The sequence below is a fragment of the Myxocyprinus asiaticus genome, chromosome 47, assembly GCF_019703515.2.
Source record: "Myxocyprinus asiaticus isolate MX2 ecotype Aquarium Trade chromosome 47, UBuf_Myxa_2, whole genome shotgun sequence".
In the NCBI taxonomy this organism is placed as follows: domain Eukaryota; kingdom Metazoa; phylum Chordata; class Actinopteri; order Cypriniformes; family Catostomidae; genus Myxocyprinus; species Myxocyprinus asiaticus.
Genome location: NC_059390.1, coordinates 672,897 through 692,503, shown reverse-complemented (window position 1 = coordinate 692,503; position 19,607 = coordinate 672,897). Strand labels below are relative to the sequence as shown.

Below are 19,607 nucleotides of genomic sequence, written 5' to 3'. Positions count from 1 at the left end.
AGTCGAAATTAATTTTTGTTGTAATCAATATTATGCCACAAATGCTGTCGATTTAGCTTAACATGTACTGAACCTGGAATATTCCTTAAAGTCTTAAAATGTCTGAGTTTCTGTGTGGAATAGATCGTCCTTTAAAGCTAAATGATGTTTCAGCCATTGTGTATAAATCAACAGAAATATTGATGTTTCATTGTCTTAATTGGTTAGATGTCTTTGGCTCTTAAACACAGTAGTTTGTCGGGTTTAACAGAAATTCAAGCTAATAATATCAGTTAGTATAGAGTTGAGTTCAGCCAAAAGTCATTATTTACTCACCTTCATGTCATTCCAAAACGGTATCCTGTTGTTATTTGTTTTAACACAAAAGGTGAGATTTTGGAAGAATCGTCACCACGACGAAAAATAATCTTCTCCTCCACTGTAGCTCTTTTAAATGTCCATATTTGGGTGTACTAACCGTTTAAGCACATAAATGTGAATATGATGATTCAATCACACAAGGTGAAGGAACATCTACTAATGTTGCTCTACAGATATGATCCAGGCAAACAAACGCTACGGAACCAAAAGGCTCATCAGACGTCGTCCTAAATTCGTGTCAGCAGCTGAAGTACAAACCATCAAGACAACGTAAGAAAACACGATTGTGTTCAAAGCGTTCCGTAATTTCTCACGAGAAAAGTCTGTATATGAAACACTCTCTGTATCTGTTTTCAGTAAAAGAGCTCCGAGTAACTTCAAAGCTCTGCCGACACACTGGAATAAAGCTCTGACTCCTGACACGGGATACAAGGTGCTCTTCAGACATTCCAATATGAGTCTTTATAAAGATATCAACGATTTACATAACATGACATTTAATCTGTTTCTCTGCTGTTTCATACAGAGAGTGTCGCTGCAAACTACAGACGGTGAATACAGTGAAATCAAACGGCTCTTCAAGACCACCATGAGCGGCTTCAAAATTCTGCGGATTGAGAGAATCCAGAACAAAGCATTATGGGAAGTGTTTCAGTGGTGAGTCACAAGCGGTCTCTGTATCTATCGGTCTATCTGTCAGTCTACCAGATATGCATTTACACTTTGATCACTGTGAACTTCAGGCAGATGGATCGTATGAAGAAGAACAATGGAGGCAGAGATGTGGCAGAGAAAAAGCTCTTCCATGGCACAGACCCCAAGCATGTGGATGCCATCTGCCTGAACAATTTTGACTGGAGAATCTGTGGAACTCACGGCACTGCGTACGGCAAAGGTGAAGTCATGAGATCTTTTCTGTATAAACGTTCAAAAAAGAATGAAGCACTTTATGCATGTTATTTGGTCATTCTGCAGGTAGTTACTTTGCCAGGGATGCCAGTTACTCACACGGCTACACCAAGGATTCAGGGACTCGTTCCATGTTTGTTTGTCGTGTTCTGGTTGGCGACTACACCACAGGTCATTCCAGCTACCTCCGGCCGCCCTCCAAAGATGGAGGAGACACCATCTTCTACGACAGCTGTGTAAATGACATCTGCAACCCATCAATATTTGTTGTGTTTGAAAAGCACCAGATCTACCCTGAGTATCTCATCGAATACAAAGATGCAATTCAGTATCACCCAAAAATCCCTGCTGCAGTCGCGAGACCGGCACCGGTGAGGAGACCAGCCTCTGTTTCTGTTCACAGTGTGAATCCCAGCACCAGAGTCACTCCCGTATATGCCTCATCTTCAAATCCCTTTTCCTCATCTGTCACTTCTTCTCGTGCATCTTCTTCATCTTCGTCATCCTTGTATTCAGTTCCGACTCCGCCAAAGTCCTCCACGTCCTCCTCCAAGTCAGACTGCATAATTTCCTGATCATGTTGTCTATAAGATCTCTTTGGTGGCATTATATAGCCAAATAATCATGTCACTTTTAAAAACACTGTTCACTAACTAAATATTTTCAGTGTTTGAGAGCTTTAGGTGAAGCAAATCTGATAATCAAATCATAGTTTTAAGAAATGTTAAAAACTATTAGAAAATAGCATTTGAAATCACACCATATTATTAATACATGGTATAATTTGTGGCCTTATATTTTCTTGGGTGTTTGTAATAATCTCAGCATTTTATATACTTGGCACAATAAAGCACACAACATGAAAGGAATGAAAAAAGGAATGTATTTTTTTGTTTTGTGACTAACAAGCGATAATGGACTGATGTTCCAGTATTGATTATTACATGCAACTCCTGCAATTGCTGTATGTTAAAATGCATGTGTTAAAATGACACCCCTCCAGAGTGTTATAGCAAAATAAATCAACCTTTAAAAGGGAGGAGAAAACAAAAACAAAAAGGTTGTGCATCCAATCAAACTCTTTAGTATTTTGGAGCAACTTCGTCCATCACTTGGTAGAAGCTCGTCAAATTAGACAGATGCCAACATCCTCAAAAACCAACAAAAATACTAATTGGAAAAGAAACCAGAGACTGCATACGGGTTTGTTTGCAACAAGGATAAATTTGTGCCAAATACAATGTGTAATAAATATATATTCCTATTTACACATATGTTTTTTGTGGTCACAGTGTTTCGAAATTCTTTTATTTAGATTTTTATCTCATTGGTACTGAAGAAACATGTCATGCTTTGTTTACGTGGTGCCTGGGGCATATTTGATGACGTAATCGAATACTATTGCTAGTTAATGTAGGTAGGGCTGCAGTTAGAAATTCTTGGGCCTGGTACAAAATAGGGATGGCACGAGTAGTCGAGTACCCAAGTACTCGGAAGTGACAGCAATGATCGATCATAAAAACAATGATCGATAATGAAAATGCTTGGTGTGACTTTTCACTAAATTCGAAATTTGGTGACAACTACATAACAACTAAACACAAACGTGTCAAAAAGGGGCCTTGTTTTTAATTTTGAGATTGATTACGTGTGATTTTTGTGATCGTCAACAGAGACGTGTCATTGCAACTGAACTGATAAATAGTGCTGCAGTGTTAGCGTTTGTTCTACAGGTTTACGATAATCAAAAGAAAGTTTAATTGGGGGCCTGGGTAGCTCAGTGAGGATTGACGCTGACTACCACACCTGGAGTTGCGAATAAGAATCCAGGGTGTGTTGAGTGACTCCAGCCATGACTCCTAAGCAACCAAATTAGCGTGGTTGCTAGGGAGGGTAGAGTCACATGGGGTAACCTCCTCATGGTCGCTATACTGTGGTTCTCGCTCTCTGTGGGGTGCGTGATGAGTTGTGCGTGGATGCCGCGGAGAACAGCGTGAAGCCTCCACACATGCTACATCTCCACGGTAACGCGCTCAACAAGCCACGTGATAAGATGAGGCAACTAAGTCTCATCCTCCGCCACCTGGATTGAGGCGAGTCACTACACCACCACAAGGACTTAGAGCACATTGGGAATTGGGCATTCCTAATTGGGGAGAAAAAGAAAAAGAAAGGAAATGTTTAATTCGCCGTGTTTTGAACACCTGTCTCTGAAAACATTTGCTGAATAAGTTTTATTATCATACAGTATAATGTAGAAACTTTGACTCAGCGAGTCTTTACATAATGAAATATCATGCATTATATTTTGATTATGCCCTCTTTTCTACTTATTGGAACAGACTACGTTATAACAGCCTATAATAATGAATAGGTGAGATACTGGAACAACAAGGCGCAATGCAGCAGCCAAAGACATATCACATATATGTACGTCACACCCCACCCCCACGAGTGAGTAGACAAAATGACCAAAATGCCCATCCCCAGTACAAAACGCATTCAGCGAACCCCTCTCCAGTTAGTTGTCCGACAGGAGATGTGCGGACAGTTCTTCCATCAACGTGCACTGCCCCGGCTTTCGCTGTTGCGCACTGTCTCCGTGTTTATATCAGCACTTACCTGCGCTATACAATATGGAATAGCCTTTCTGTACGGCTCCAGTCCGACAGCATTGATCTGTTTGTCAAATTTCAAAGAGTTGTCAAATACTACACCTAGATTCTTCACCACCGGTTTACAAAAGGGGGCCAAAGCTCCTAATTTTGAGCTGTCATGGACATCAGAGCCAGTCCCCGAACCAAATAATTTCTGTTTTACATTCATTGAAATTCAAAAAATTCACAGACATCCAAGCTTTATTAACATCTAGGCAATTAAGAAGGGATCCTGATGGCCTGGGTAGCTCAGTGAGTATTGACACTGACTACCACCCCTGGCTCTCAATGGGGCACGTGGTAAGTTGTGCGTGGATCGCGGAGAGTAGCATGAGCCTCCACATGCTGTGAGTCTCCGCGGTGTCATGCACAACAAGCCACGTGATAAGATGCGTGGACTGACGGTCTCAGATGCGGAGGCAACTGAGACTTGTCCTCTGCCACCCGGATTGAGGTGAGTAACCGCGTCACCATGAGGACCTACTAAGTAGTGGGAATTGGGCATTTCAAACTGGGAGAAAAGGGGATTAAAAAAAATTTAAAAAAGAAGGGATCCTAACACAGTACCGTTATTCTTTCTTAGTGGCAGATAAATTTGCGTGTCATCCACATAACAATGGAACGATACGCCATGCTTTCTAAAAATGGACCTTATGGGCACCATGTAAAGTGGGGCCTAGAATAGACCCTTGAGGAACCCCACAAGTAAGGGGGCTGAGGAGGATGTAACGACCAATATCAACCGAAAAACTTCTGTTGGAAAAGAAAGACTTAAACCATTTAAGGGCAGTACCTTGGACACCCACCGACTCCTCAAGGCAGGAGATAAGGATACCATGATCTATGATATCAAATGCTGCACTGAGGTCTAGTAGCATAAGAGCCAAGAACGTTTAAAAGAGCAGTTTCTGTGCTATGGCATGATCTAAACCCAGACTGAAAGACCTCACAAACAGAACATTTATCCAAGTAACTCTGCAATTGGCTAAGAGCAACCTACTCCAGGACCTTTGAAAGAAAAGGCAGTTTAGAAATCGGTCTAAAATTTGAAAATACAGTGGGGTCCAGGTTAGGCTTTTTTAAGAAGAGGCTGCTGCGAGACACCCTGGACGCCATGCAAGGAGCAGACGTGTGAGTGACGAGATCTGCGCACTTTGCTGAATTTTCGATTATTCTCATGTTATAATCTGGTAAAAATTTGATACACCCAGTTACACATTTGCCCTTTGTTGCAAAACATGGCAAAGAAGTCAAAATCCTCGGGCTCGGGAGACATTAAAAGACACTTACGTGTTCAGGATGAAAGCCCCAACAGGCCTACAGACCGGGGACTCGATTTGGATGGCGCGGCGAGAGAGGAGATCCAACGTCAGTTGTCCAACATGTCGGTGATGTTGGCGAAGATTCTTGCTGACTAGGAGGATCTTGCTGTAATATGTCGATCGATCACGGCGATGGAAATAAAATTCTCCGAGTTAGGTACAAGAGTGACTGATGTTGAAAAACGAATCGATTTTCTGGAATCTTCAGAGAGGGAATTAACCACTAATCCACCCGCGACCAAAGTTGATCTGGAACATCTCCTTGAAAAGCTTGAAGATCTTGAAAATAGAAGCCGCAGGAATAACGTTCGAATTGTTGGAATTCCTGAGCTTGAGGAGGGCAGAGATATGGTGAAATTCCTAGACGAGTTTTTCCAGAGTCTGCTTGACATAACAGGCCACAAGCTGGAAATTGAGCGAGCTCACAGAGTCCCATCTCACAGATCTGCTGAGGGAGACAGGCCCAGATCAATTCTGGCCAGATTTCTGAGATCATCCGATAAAGATCTTGTGTTGCGCCAGGCGAGGAGCAAAGGGAAGCTTTCTTGGAAGAACCATAATATTTTCTTGTTCCCGGACTTTACGAGTTCGACAAGAGAGAAACGCGATCGGTTCAAGGAATGTAAGAAACTCTTACATCAGAAAAACATCTTGTTTGCTCTGATGTTTCCGGCCAAACTGAGAATAGAAACGAAGGTCGGTCGCAAAGTATTCACATGTCCAAATCAGGCAATGTCTTTTATAGAATCAATGACTGAGTAAGCCATTGGATGTTTCTCATGTGAGTGGGCCTGACTCGCTGTACTAACTCTTGAGGATGCTGGGCGACATTTTGGATTTTTTGCGTTGGCTCCGCCGAGCGGCTGGAGCTTGTTTTGTGAATAACACTTTTCCTTAAAGAAACTTTTGCATTGATAAAAGATTACTTTTGCATTGAAGTTCCCAGACAGATTGAGAGTGGACACTACGGATGACCACAAAATATCTACATGCTGCTCACACAAAGGATGTTTTTTATGAAGCCGACGGATTATGTAAGTCATGGTATATACTTTTATGCAGCCTCCGAGTGAATTGACTCGACCATCCGTGGAACTGGGATGCCGGTGTTGTTTCTTTTTGTATTGGTTCCGCCTAGCGGCTGGAGCTTGTTTTATTGAATAACACTCCTTGGAACAGCAGTGGATTAATCTGTTCGTTCTTCGTGCTTATACCTCCTGCTGGCTGTAGTTTGTTTTGTTGAGTTTTTTTTTTTTTTATGGGACATTGGAATGATTACGTCATCCGCTGAACTCATAACAGCTGGCTCACTGATCACTCGTTTGTCTGTCCGAGGAATATGAACGGTTTTATATCAGCTGGAATTTGTCTTGTGGAAGATCACACCTTTAAAACAGTTCTATGAGTGAATTTACACGTTCTTAGTGTTCATTCTTCCTATTGACTGTGTTTATTTTACAAAGTATTTTCTGTTATGTAATTTTGCCTCACAAATTTGTGAGGCAAAATTGAGCAATCCGATGGCAAAGTTGTCGTGGGGACTCATGGGCATTCATGGACCTTTTGAGTTTAGTGGGATTGTCGCCGGTTGGCGCTGTCGTGCGCGGGGTTAATGCGCACGTTTTTCTTTTCTCTTTTTGTTTTGTTCGGGGGTTGATTGTTTCACTAATGGGGAATGTGGTCTATATAATTTTGTTTTTGACACACTATTTATTTTTTTTTACTATATCAAAATGTCAAATGTTAATATGAGTGTACTATCTCTCTCCACATGAAATGTGAATGGGTTGGGGCACCCCATAAAAAGAAGGAAGGTTATTACTTTTCTTAAACGTAAGAAATATTATATAGTGTTTCTTCAAGAAACACATCTCTCCCTGCAGGAAGCTGAAAAATTTGGGAAGATATGGGGTGGACATGTTTTCTTTAGTGTTGGCTCAAGTAAGAGCAGGGGAGTCATTATATTGGTAAATAAACATCTACAATTCAAATGTCTCAAACAGAGCAAAGATAAATTAGGAAGAGTAATTATTGTTTTAGCTGAAATTCAAGGGCAAAGGTTGATTTTGGCTAATATTTACGCACCTAACGCTGATGATCATGGCTTTTTTATAGATCTTGAAGGGATGTTGCAAGCCGTTGGCACCCCTCATGATATAATATTGGGAGGAGACTTTAATCTTTTGATGGACTCAGTACTTGATCATAGTGAAGCAAACGTGTGCAAATCCCCTAGAGCAACATTGATGCTTCACAGGATGTGTAAAAATCTTGGTCTTACAGACATTTGGAGACTTTTGGACCCATCTGGTAGGGACTATACATTTTTTTCATCAGTCCACAAGATTTATTCTAGAATAGATTTTTTTTTTAAAATATCCAAATCCCTTATTTCATCTGTTGTTGATTGCTCATTTGGAAATATCTTAGTCTCAGATCACGCCCTGGTGAGTTTAGAGGTGATGCCACATATAGAGAAAAATAAATCGTATAGTTGGCGCCTTAATGTGTCCCTTTTGCAAAATCCTGATTTCCAACAAACGTTAAAGACTGAAATCAGTGTTTATATGGAGACCAACTGGTCCTCGGTATCCTCTGTGGGCATGGCTTGGGAGGCACTTAAGGCAGTTCTTAGGGGTCGGATCATACAGTATGCCTCATTCATCAAAAAATCCAAAGCACAAGAACTCGTGGAGTTGGAAGGAAATATTAAAAGTGCAGAGGCAGAGCTGAAGTGCCGTATGTCATCTGATGGCCTCAGAGAATTGACCCGATTGAAATATAGATATAATACTATTCTGTCACAGAAAGTGGAGTTTTGGTTATTCAGGGCAAGACGATCATACTTTGAGTCAGGTGATAAAGCAGGAAAACTTTTGGCTAGATATATAAAGCAGAGAGAGTCTTTTTCTATTATTCCCTCAGTGAAATCTGCTTGTGGTGAAATATTTACCTCGGCTATTGATATTAATAATGCTTTTAAAGAGTTCTATCTTGATCTCTATAGGTCCACGTCTTCGTCTACTGATGAAGATATTAGGAACTTTGTGGAACCATTAGATCTCCCTAAACTGACGAATGAGCAGAAAAACTCTCTTGATTCTGAGATAACCTTGGAGGAGCTTGATGAGGTAATTAAGTCCCTGCCTATAGGCAAGGCTCCAGGGCCTGACAGCTTTGCCGCTGAGTTTTTCAAATCTTATGTTATAGAACTGGCGCCACTTTTGTTAGAAGTTTATACTGATTCATTAAAGAATGGAAAGCTTCCGCCAACCATGACACAAGCCCGGATCAGTCTGATTCTAAAAAAGGATAAAGATCCAAGCGAGTGTAAAAGTTACCGCCCAATTTTGCTGATCCAGTTAGATGTAAAAATGTTGTCCAAAATTCTGGCTAATCGATTAAGTTATGACATCTCTTATTCATATAGATCAGGTGGGGTTTATTCGAGGCCGTAGTTCTTCTGATAATATTAGGCATTTCATCAATATCATGTGGTCAGTAGCAAATGAACAATCTCCGGTTGCTGCCATCTCTCTTGATGCCGAAAAGGCATTTGATATGGTAGAATGGGATTATCTTTTCAAGATTTTGGAAAGGTATGGGTTCGGGAATACATTTATTGGTTGGATTAAGTTACTTTATAGACACCCTGTAGCAGCGGTACAAACAAATGGGTTAATTTCAGATTATTTTACTCTGGATAGGGGCACCCGGCAGGGTTGCCCTCTTTCCCCATTATTGTTCTCTCTTGCCCTGGAACCATTAGCAGCCGCGATAAGAAAGGAGGATGATTTTCCAGGGGTGACGGCGGGAGGTGTAGCGCATAAGCTTCTGCTTTACGCAGATGATATTTTATTATTCGTCTCCGACCCCACTAGATCCATGCCTTGCCTCCACAAAATTATTAACTCCTTTTCCAAATACTCAGGATACAGAGTCAATTGGTCTAAATCCGAAGCTTTGGCTTTGACAGCGTACTGTCCAGTAACGGCTTTCCAGCCGGGCGCCTTCATGTGGCCCAAACAGGGAATTAAGTATTTGGGAATTTTATTCCCAGCAAATTTGTCTGATTTAGTCAGAGTTAATTTTGATCCCTTAATAAAAAGGTTTTCGAATGATGTGGACAGGTGGGCTTCATTACACTTATCGATGATTGGGAAGGTTAATGTTATTAAAATGAATTGCATTCCAAAATTTAACTACCTGCTACAGTCACTCCCTGTAGATGTCCCTCTCTCTTATTTTAAGCAATTTGATAGCATAGTGAAGTCCTTCATTTGGAATGGTAAGTATCCCAGGTTAAATTTCAGTAAATTACATAGGCCGATTGACAAAGGTGGGTTAGGCCTACCCAAGATTTTATTATATTATTATGCATTCAGTCTTAGACATTTGGTTCATTGGTCGCTTCCACCTGAGAGAGCTCCTCCCTGGTTTTGTATTGAAAAGGAAGTTCTTGCCCCTATCTCGCCACTGCAAAGCCTTTCGATTAAACTAGCTGGAGAGGTTAAGTCGCACCCCGTTATTTTGCATTTACACTCGATATGGACAAAACTGTCCAGATTGTTTAATTCTGATATTTATTTAAATGTTGCCTCGAGCATATGGCTGAACCCTAAACTATGTATTAATAAGTCCCCTTTCTGTTGGTCAGATTGGATTGTGAGGGGGGTTAATACACTTGGTGACCTGTATGAGGGTGGAGTATTGAGGTCTTTTGAAAATTTGATTCAACATTTTGGGATTCCCAGATCTCAGTTTTAATCATAAGTTATAAGTATTTACAGCTGCGCCACCTGCTCTGCTCTGTTTTTGGGAGTAGCATACACCCCGCTAGAGCGGCAGATACTTTGGAAGTGGTGATTGCTGCTTTTGGGAAGGGTCATGAGGCATCAGTGTATTACTCCTTGTTAATTCAGAGTCTGGGGGACCGAGCTTTAAATTCTCTTTAAAGATTATGGGAGAAAGATTTAAACTTGGTATTGGAGGAGGGAGTGTGGGCAAGGATTCTAAAAAACATAAAGTCTGCATCTAGAGATGCAAGGGTTCGCCTTATGCAATTTAAGATTTTACATAGATTTTATTGGACCCCCTCTAGATTGTATAGGCTTGGTCTTAAGGACACACCCATCTGCTGGTAATGCCATACTGAAGATGGAGACACCATCCATGTTTTTTGGGGGTGCCTTAAGATCCAAGAATTTTGGCTGAAGGTGCAAAGTTTTGTGTGTGATGTGTTGGGCACTCAGGTCTTGTTCTGCCCCAGACTCTGTATTTTGGGTGATAAGGAGGTCATGGATTTGGTAGATAAGCACATGAAGGACTGGGTTTTGACCGGTGTGATGATTGGTAGACAGGTTATTTTGAGGAGTTGGAAGTCAGATGGAGCACCCTCGTTCCCAGAGTGGTGCGCGGAGATGGGGAGGGTGGCTGCCTTCGAGGAGGGGTCGAGTATTAGGATGGGGGTTAGGGAAACTTACAATAAGAAATGGGGCAATTATTTAGCATTTTTGAGGGAATCTCGAGGTGGGGCGGCGGAGGGAGTAATTTAATTTTTTTTTTTAATTTTTTTTTAAATTTTTTATTATTATTATACTTGATTATTGTATGTTATTTTATGTTGTTGTTTTAGTTTTCTCTGTGTGTGTATCTATATTCTATTGACCACAGGGGTGTTCGTGGGGGGGGGGGTCAGGGTGGTTTGAGAGTTTGGTAGGGGGAGGGGATATAGTGGGGATTTAATGTTAAAAGTTTTTGATTCATTATATAGATGTTGTTGTATATCTTGTGTTAATATATGAATCAATAAAAAATTTTAATTACAAAAAAGAAGAGGCTGCTGCAAGACTACTGTTAATTATATTCAGGATATTAAGTCCAATAGTATCAAAAACTTATTTTAGACACCTGTATGGAATAGCATCAAATGGACAGTTGGAAGGCTTCAAGTGGTCTACTATTTCTGCCAGAAAATAAATAGAAACAGGCTCAAACTGATAAAAACATCAGGACTTTTAAAAGAAACAGAAGGGTCATAAGTGGAAGACAAGATAAGAGATCTAATATCAGCAATCCTGTTAACAAAAAAGCTAAGATAATTTTCACACGTATCTAAAGACACATCAATCCGGGTGGCGGAGGACAAGTCTCAGTTGCCTCTGCTTCTGAGACAGTCAATCCACGCATCTTGTCACGTGGCTCATTGTGCATGACAACAATATGTGTCAATCATTGCCATAAATGATGATGTCATCCAAATAGGCAGCGGCGTAAGCCGAATGCGGTCTGAGGATTCGGTCCAGGAGGTGCTGAAACGTGGCCGGAGCCCCAAACATACCGAATGGAAGATTCACAAATTGGTGTAATCCGAATGGTGTGGAGAAGGCCGTTTTTTCACGGCAAATTGGTGTCAAGGGGATCTGCCAATAACCCATTGTCAAATCCAGTGTCGAATAAAATCGAGCAGTGCCTAACCGATCGAGCAACTCATCAATACGAGGCATTGGGAAGGCTTCAAATTTAGACACTGAGTTGACTTTTCTATAATCCACACAGAATCGTACAGTCCCGTCGCTCTTAGGAACCAGAACAACCGGGCTGGACCAATCGCTGTGGGATTCCTCTATTACTCCCATATCGATGCATTGCATCCAATTCTTCCCGGATTTTTTTTTATGTTCAGGCAATCGGTAGGGACGGCTACGTACCACCACCCCCGGCTCGGTCTCGATGTGGTGCTGGATGAGGTTCGCATGACCTGGTAGAGGGGAAAACACATCTGCGAATTCCTGTTGTAGTTTGGCAACTTCTGCGAGTTGGTATGGTGAGAGGTGGTCTCCACAAGTTACCGGGGTGACGCAATTGTGTTTTGTATTTACCTCCGGCACGAGCTCCGCCCTCTCTGGAACCACCATAGCCAATGTCACAGGGGCTGCCTCCCTCCACAATTTCAGGAGGTTAAGGTGATAAATTTGACGTGCGCCCCCTCTATCGGTTTGCTTTACCTCATAATCGAGTTCCCCCACTCGTCATGTGACCTCAAAGGGTCCTTGCCACTTGGCGAGTAATTTGGAGCTCGATGTGGGGAGTAATACGAGGACCTTATCTCCCGGTGCAAATTCCCGCAGCTGAGTTCCCTGTTATACATGTTCTGTCATTCTTGGGCTTGGAGCAAATTCTCCTGTGTTAGTTGCCCCAAGGTGTGGAGTTTTGCTCTAAGATCAAGAACGTATTGAATTTCATTCTTACTGGTTGAAGGTCCCTCCTCCCAAGCTTCACATATGACATCAAGCACGCTGCGCGGGCGCTGCCCATACAGCAGCTCAAATGGGGAAAACCCAGTGGAGGCTTGCGGGACCTCTCATACTACAAATAACAGGGGATCGGGCCATTTGTCCCAATTTCTAGCATCTTCGTGCACGAACTTACGAATCATGTTTTTAAGGGTTTTATTAAAGCACTCCACCAGGCCATCAGTTTGTGGATGGTAAACGCTGGTGCAAATTGACTTAATGCCCAATAATTCGTAAAGCTTGCGTAGTGTCCGTGACATAAAGGTTGTGCCCTGATCGGTGAGGATTTCTTTTGGAATCCCCAAAAAGGAGATTATTTTGTGAGTGCCTCCTCAACATTACGTGCTGAGATGCTGTGCAGAGGCATTGCTTCCGTATATCGCATTGCATAGTCCACCAGGACCAATACAAAGTGATGTCTGTATGCTGACCGCTCTAATGACCCGACGTGGTCCCGTCCAATTCTCTCGAAGGGGACCTCGATCAGCGGAAGGGGGCGCAATGGCGCTTTTGGGTGCTATGAACGCCTCTGGATCATCTGCCGCCCCCATCTTCTGGAGCGTGAGCAGGGGCATGGGGGATGTGGTGTCCGGGGTCACGGCCGGGGCTTTCTCCTGGCTGAGGAGGCTCCGGATCGCATGCCGATCCTCTGCTTGAGTTCATTGAATCTCTAAGAAACGATGATCCTGATCTTGTCTCAGCTCAAGCAGGGATTGTTGGTGGGATTAGTGTAGACCGGCGAAGGACTTGAGGATTTCTGCCAACAGGGGGTACTTCATGGGGCGTACTTCCTCCAACTCGATTGTTCCCAGGTTTCGGCACCAGTATAAGGGAAGTCACACAGAATGAGGGAAGGAGGACACTGGACAGGTTGTTTCAGGTCTCAGGTGAGCTTTTAATCACAAACTTCGGGGTAACACAGTCACAACTGGCACAGTAACTTCTTCAGATTCACAAACTCACAGGCTCCTTGTCACAGCCTCTTAATCAACTTAGAGACAGGTGTTAGAAATAAACTAGCTCAGGTGTAAGCGCCCTTACCGCTTTCTTTCTCTCCAGATGGACACTCGACCACGCCCCCGCTGCCACAGTATTACACTGAGACATTTGTTTAATATAGCTTAGCTTTTAAAAATGGTCATAACCCTGGATTTCGTATATTACTTTTCCTTGTTTTTCCTCTTCAGCCACAGAAAACAAATATATAAATTAAGTAGGGGTGTAACGGTACACAGAAGTCACGGTTCGGTACATTCCTAAGTTTTGGGGTCACGGTTTGATACGAGTTTGGTACAACAGGAAAAAGCAACAAATCCCAAATGCTAGGTTTCTTTTCATTTATTCTGAACAGACAATAGTGAAAATTACAGTTTGTTCCACCTAGCGGCATTTAGTCCCCCCTGAGGTAGTTGGTACAGTACAGCCTCCTTTAGTGTATTAAGCACTAAACTCTTGTGTTATAAAAGTACAAAATAAATAGAATAATGAAAAATAAAACTTAAACTTGTGCATTAGGAGAAGCCATTCTTGTTTTGGGTTGGTTTGTATATGGTCTCTTCTTCTTCTGCTATTTTTCCTGTTGTGGCGGTTAGCAAACAGCGTTGCATTACCGCGCGTGCCCCCTTCTGGATTGGAGTGGATCGCCTATGACTGACTCAGATGTATTCTTCGTCTGACTGCATGCACTGAACCGTGACATCAGTACTGTGATGGTTCGGGATGAATACATGTACCGTTACACACATAAAAATTAAGCAATATACTCCTCACTATAATGTGCTCCTCATTTTAACATCTCTTCTGCTGTACATAAATGCCATGGGGTGAATTACTTGCATTTGTATATTAACATGTAGTGGTCAGACATCCTTGGAAATATGCAAAAGTGAAATTAATATAAAAATGTATAAAAATGATGCGCTCAGCACACGGAACCGAATGGAGCGTATCTGTTACTCTGAGTTGTGATTGCTAATTCCCTAACCCTAATACTCATTTTAGTGGTTGAATAACGCGTGGTCGCGTTGCGCCTGGTTAGGACGAGGTGTGAGGCGGGACTTCTTTTTCTACATCCGGAATATTGGGCATTCCAAATTCTCCCCTTCATTTTAATACAAGTGGTCTGTCTCGGGCCAAACAGTCTTTGGTATTTCATCCATAGTGTTTTCGACTCCCTTTAAGCCCTTGACTAGAAAATTCTTCATCTATTATTCAATAATTTCGTCATATTTCATCTGCAGAAAGTCAACATATTGTGTGAATCCAGATATGTATAAGAGCTCCCGCTTTTTGAACAGAAAATTTCTGCTTGTCAGTTTCGATTTCCTCAAAAAGAGTGACTCATTTTGTGCTGATCCGGAGTCAGTGTCCAGAGAGATTCACTCGCTTAGCTCATATAAATCGGCACTGATCGGCTGACTGAGAATCTGTTCATCATGGCGGAAGAAACTGTGTTGAAGATTCTGTGTGGCAGTAATGGAGCGATGGATTATGAGCGACTGCTGGATATCTCATACGGACTAACAGAAATATTCCGGGACAGTTCACTGGATAAAATCGTCGAAAATAGCGAGTTATTCACTGTCATACAACACAACGAAAGGAAGGAGGTTTTCGCTCAAACTCGCGTTAAATTGTGTAAAGTGAATGAGTGTAATGAGGTGTGTAACGACATACACCTGTGTAAATATCTACTCATGACAGGATACTGTAACAGGTAAGATTATATTCAGCACACACACACACACACACACGGTCAAGATATAGACTGGGGCAAGTTGTCACGCCACTGAAGTCACACTTAAAATGTCTGATTGCATTAGAATATAAGTGTAATTTATTCGCTTTGGCACTATTATCGCAAGTATGTAACTCTTAGTACATAACTCCAAACTCATCACACTTGTAACGCAGCCCGTCTTTCATTTAAAACTTTCCATTGTGCATTCATTTGTATTGTCAACATCACTCACCACACAACCACTGATTCACAATATAAGTGTCTCGTGAAATGTCATGAGAACACGTGGTTTAATCACCAAAACACAACATAATGAGAGATTTTCAGTTCAGTCGTTTTAACTACCAGTGAATCCAATAACAAACAATGCAAGATACATGTTTCAAATCGCCCTTAGAAGTGCCGAAAGTAATATGCTACAGTACTACACAGTTTTCACATTAGGCAATACACTTTCATAACAGAATCTATCATTTCTATAATATCTATCCTATGTGTAACACCGTACTATGGAGTAACTTCTAGAACTTTCCAGTAATATAAATAGTAGTATAAATACAGGGACCTTAAGCCCACCAGTTCAATTTAGTTCCAGCTACTTAAGTGGATACATATCAAGACCTTGCTGGGTGCCTTGAAGTATGATGAGTACGGCTGGGAGGTCATAGGAGACTTAAAAATGGTGGCATTCCTGACGGGTCTCCAAGGTGGTTTTACCAATTTCCCTGCTATCTTTGCCTTTGGGACAGCAGGGACACCAAGGTGCACTACCACAGGCGGGACTGGCCACAGTGGACCGAGTTCTCTGTGGGGAGGAACAACGTCCAGTGGGAGCCACTGGTGGACCCCCGGAAGGTGCTGATGCCACCACTGCACATCAAATTGGGCTTTATGAAACAATTTATCAGAGCTCTAGATAAAGAGTTGGCAGCCTTCAAGTACCTTCAAGACTTCTTCCCTAAGCTGTCTGAGGCAAAGGTCAAAGCTGGTGTCTTCGTCAGACCACAGATAAAGCAGATCCTGGAGTGCAATGAATTCCCCAAGAAGCTCACTAGTAAGGAGAAACCGGCTTGGAACAGCTTTGTCGCAGTGGTTCGTAACTTCCTGGGCAATCACAAGGCCGAAAACTATGTGGAGCTGGTTGAGACTCTGGTGAAGAATTACGGCACAATGGGCTGTAATTCAAGGAGAACATGGGAGCATACTCGGAGGAGCAAGGCGAGCGCTTCCATCAGGATATACTGGACTTTGAACGCCGCTACCAAGGACAGTATAACGAGAACATGATGGAAGACTACATTTGGGGGCTGATTCGTGAAAGTGATTTACATTATAATCGTAAATCTCGAAAAGCAACTCCCTTCTAAATCTTTTGTAGTCATTTTTGTATTACTTTAGTATAAATACATGTTAATTTGGATTCATATGTTGTTTTTTTATGACTTTATGTGAATTCACCTGTTTTCTCATCGGAAATAGGTACATTTCAAAATATCACTGTCCTGGTCACAAAAGCAAAGTTTGTGGGGAATAATAGCCATTTTCTATACTTTTGAGGCATAAGCAATTAGGAAATAACACTTACTACCCAGGTACAAAAATTGTGTTACATAGTGTAATCAAGCTGTCATCAATGAAGACATCCTCTACAATCATTTGGGCAAATTGTGTTTTTCAGATATAATTGTAATATGGGTATACTCTCTATAATGAAATGTACACAGTTAAATAAAACAAATTAACTAAATGAAAAAATATAACATTTAGCACACAATACATTAATTTGGATCAAGCCTGTCTTTTTTGTTATTAAAATTGTATTGATTCCAAAAATAAAACATACAAACACAACATAAAAAATGGAATCAATTATTCACATTAAATCCCCTAAATACAAAAAATACATTAAAAAACCAAGATATACATTCAAACAAAATCAATAAAACACACACCCAACTAAACTACAAATCCCTCTCCACAGCCATTCCCTGAGAACCATCCAAAAAAGCCAAATAACCCCCCCACTTCCTGACGAACAAATCCCATTTCTCCAGCCTTCTAAAAAAATATCTCCTCAAACGCCACCACCTCGCCCCGCACTATTCCCTAAATGAGGGTGCCCCAGCCGACTTCCATCCCCTGAGGATGATTTATTTTTTTTTACCAAAAAAGACTCCAGCTAGGACCCAACTTTTTAAATAACTGTCCCCCATGTCCAGAGTCATCCCATCACCCAGGATACAGAGTCTGGGGCTAAATGAAAGTTCAATGTTCAACACCTCACTCATAAAGTTCTGAACCCTCAACCAAAATTCTTGGCTCTTTACACATCCCCAAAATACATGTATTGTGTCCCTGTCTTCTGATTGGCACAGCCAGCAGGTGGGTGTGTCTTTAAGACCCAACCTATAAAATCTTAAATTGCATCTCTAGATGCAGACTTGATGCTTTTTAGGATCCTGGCCCACACTCCCTCCTCCAATACCAGATTTAAATCTTTCTCCCATAATCTCTTGAGAGAAGACGAAGCTCCATCCCCCAGACTCTGAATCAACAGGGAGTAATACACTGATGCTTCATGACCTTTCCCAAAAGCAGTATTCACCATTTCCAGAGTATCTGCTGCTTTAGGGGGGTGTATGCTACTCCAAAAAATAGTACAGAGCAAGTGGCGCAGCTGTAAATACCTAAAGAACTGGGATCTAGGAATCTTAAAATGTTGAACCAAATTATCAAAAGATCTCAGTACTCCACTCTCATATAGGTCACTGAGTGTAGTAACCCCCCTCCCAATCCACTCTGACCAGCAGAAAGGGGACTTGTTAATGTGTAATTTTGGGTTCAGCCATATGCTTGAGGCAACACTTAAATAAATGTCCGAATTAAACACTCTGGACACTTTGGTCCAAACCAGGTGCACATGCGAGATAACGGGGCGTGACTTAATTTCTCCGATTAGTTTGATCGAAAGGCTTTGCAATGGCGAAATAGGGGCAAGAACTTCAATATAGAACCAGGGAGGGGCTCTCTCAGGTGGGAGCGACCAATGGGCCAAATGTCTGAGACCGAACGCATAATAATAGAACAAAATCTTGGGTAGACCTAGCCCACCTTTGTCAATCAGCCTATGTAACTTATTGAAATGTAACCTGGGACGCTTACCATTCCAAATGAAGGACTTCACTATGCTATCAAATTGTTTGAAATAAGAGAGGGGAACATCTACAGGGAGAGACTGCAGCAGGTAGTTAAATTTTGGAATGCAGTTCATTTTAATAACATTAACCTTCCCAATCATCAATAAATGTAATGAAGCCCACCTGTCCACATCATTCGAAAACCTTTTTATTAAAGGCTCAAAATGAACTCTAACTAAATGACATAAATTTGCTGGGAATAAAATGCCCAAATACTTAATGCCCTGTTTGGGCCACTGGAAGGTGCCCGGCTGAAGAGCCATTACTGGGCAGTAAGCAGTCAGAGCTAAAGCTTCAGATTTAGACCAATTAACTCTGTATCCCAAACATTTAGAAAAGGAATTGATAATTCTGTGGAGGCAAGGCATAGTGGGGTCGGAGACGAATAATAAAATATAATCTTCGTACAGCAGAAGCTTATGCGCCACTCCTCCCGCCATCACCCCTGGAAAATCATCCTCTTTTCTTATCGCGGCTGCTAATGGTTCCAGGACAAGACAGAACAATAATGGGGAATGAGGGCAACCCTGCCGAGTGCCCCTATCCAGAGTAAAATAATCTGAAATTAATCAATTTGTTTGTACCGCCACTACCGGGTGTCTATAAAGTAACTTAATCCATCCAATAAATGTATTCCCGAACCCGTATATTTCCAAAATCTTAAAAAGATAATCCCATTCTACCATATCAAACGCCTTTTTGGTGTCAAGTGAGATGGCAGCGATCGGAGTCTGATCATTCGCTACTGACCACATGATATTGATTAGACGCCTGATGTTATCAGAAGAGCTGCGGCCCCGAATAAATCCCACCTGATCTATATGTGTAAGAGATGTCATAACTTAATCGGTTAGCCAAAATTTTTGCCAACATTTTTACATCTAGCTGGATCAGGGAAATTGGACGGTAACTCTTCGCTTGGATCTTGGTCCTTTTTAAGAATCAGACTGATCCGGGCTTGTGTCATGGTTGGGGGAAGCTTTCCATTCTTTAATGATTCTGTATAAACTTCGAACAAATGTGGAGCCAATTCTGTAGCATAAGATTTAAAAGATCTAAACAAACTCCAGCCGCTGGTCTTATATGCCAAAATAAATACACTATGACTTACTCAGTCTGTCAACTTT

At 41.7% G+C, this 19,607-nt stretch overlaps 1 protein-coding gene across 1 annotated transcript in view; it reads left to right on the top strand.

Moving 5' to 3' along the window:
• Positions 1-19,607, top strand: part of LOC127436566 (uncharacterized) — a 53,442-nt gene that overhangs the window by 11,128 nt on the left and 22,707 nt on the right. Inside the window, exons 10-15 of the mRNA XM_051690844.1 lie at positions 534-630; positions 718-793; positions 887-1,017; positions 1,104-1,255; positions 1,336-1,840; positions 15,017-15,259. Coding sequence (XP_051546804.1) covers positions 534-630; positions 718-793; positions 887-1,017; positions 1,104-1,255; positions 1,336-1,840; positions 15,017-15,259 — 1,204 coding nt within the window. The remainder of the gene's footprint in view (positions 1-533; positions 631-717; positions 794-886; positions 1,018-1,103; positions 1,256-1,335; positions 1,841-15,016; positions 15,260-19,607) is intronic.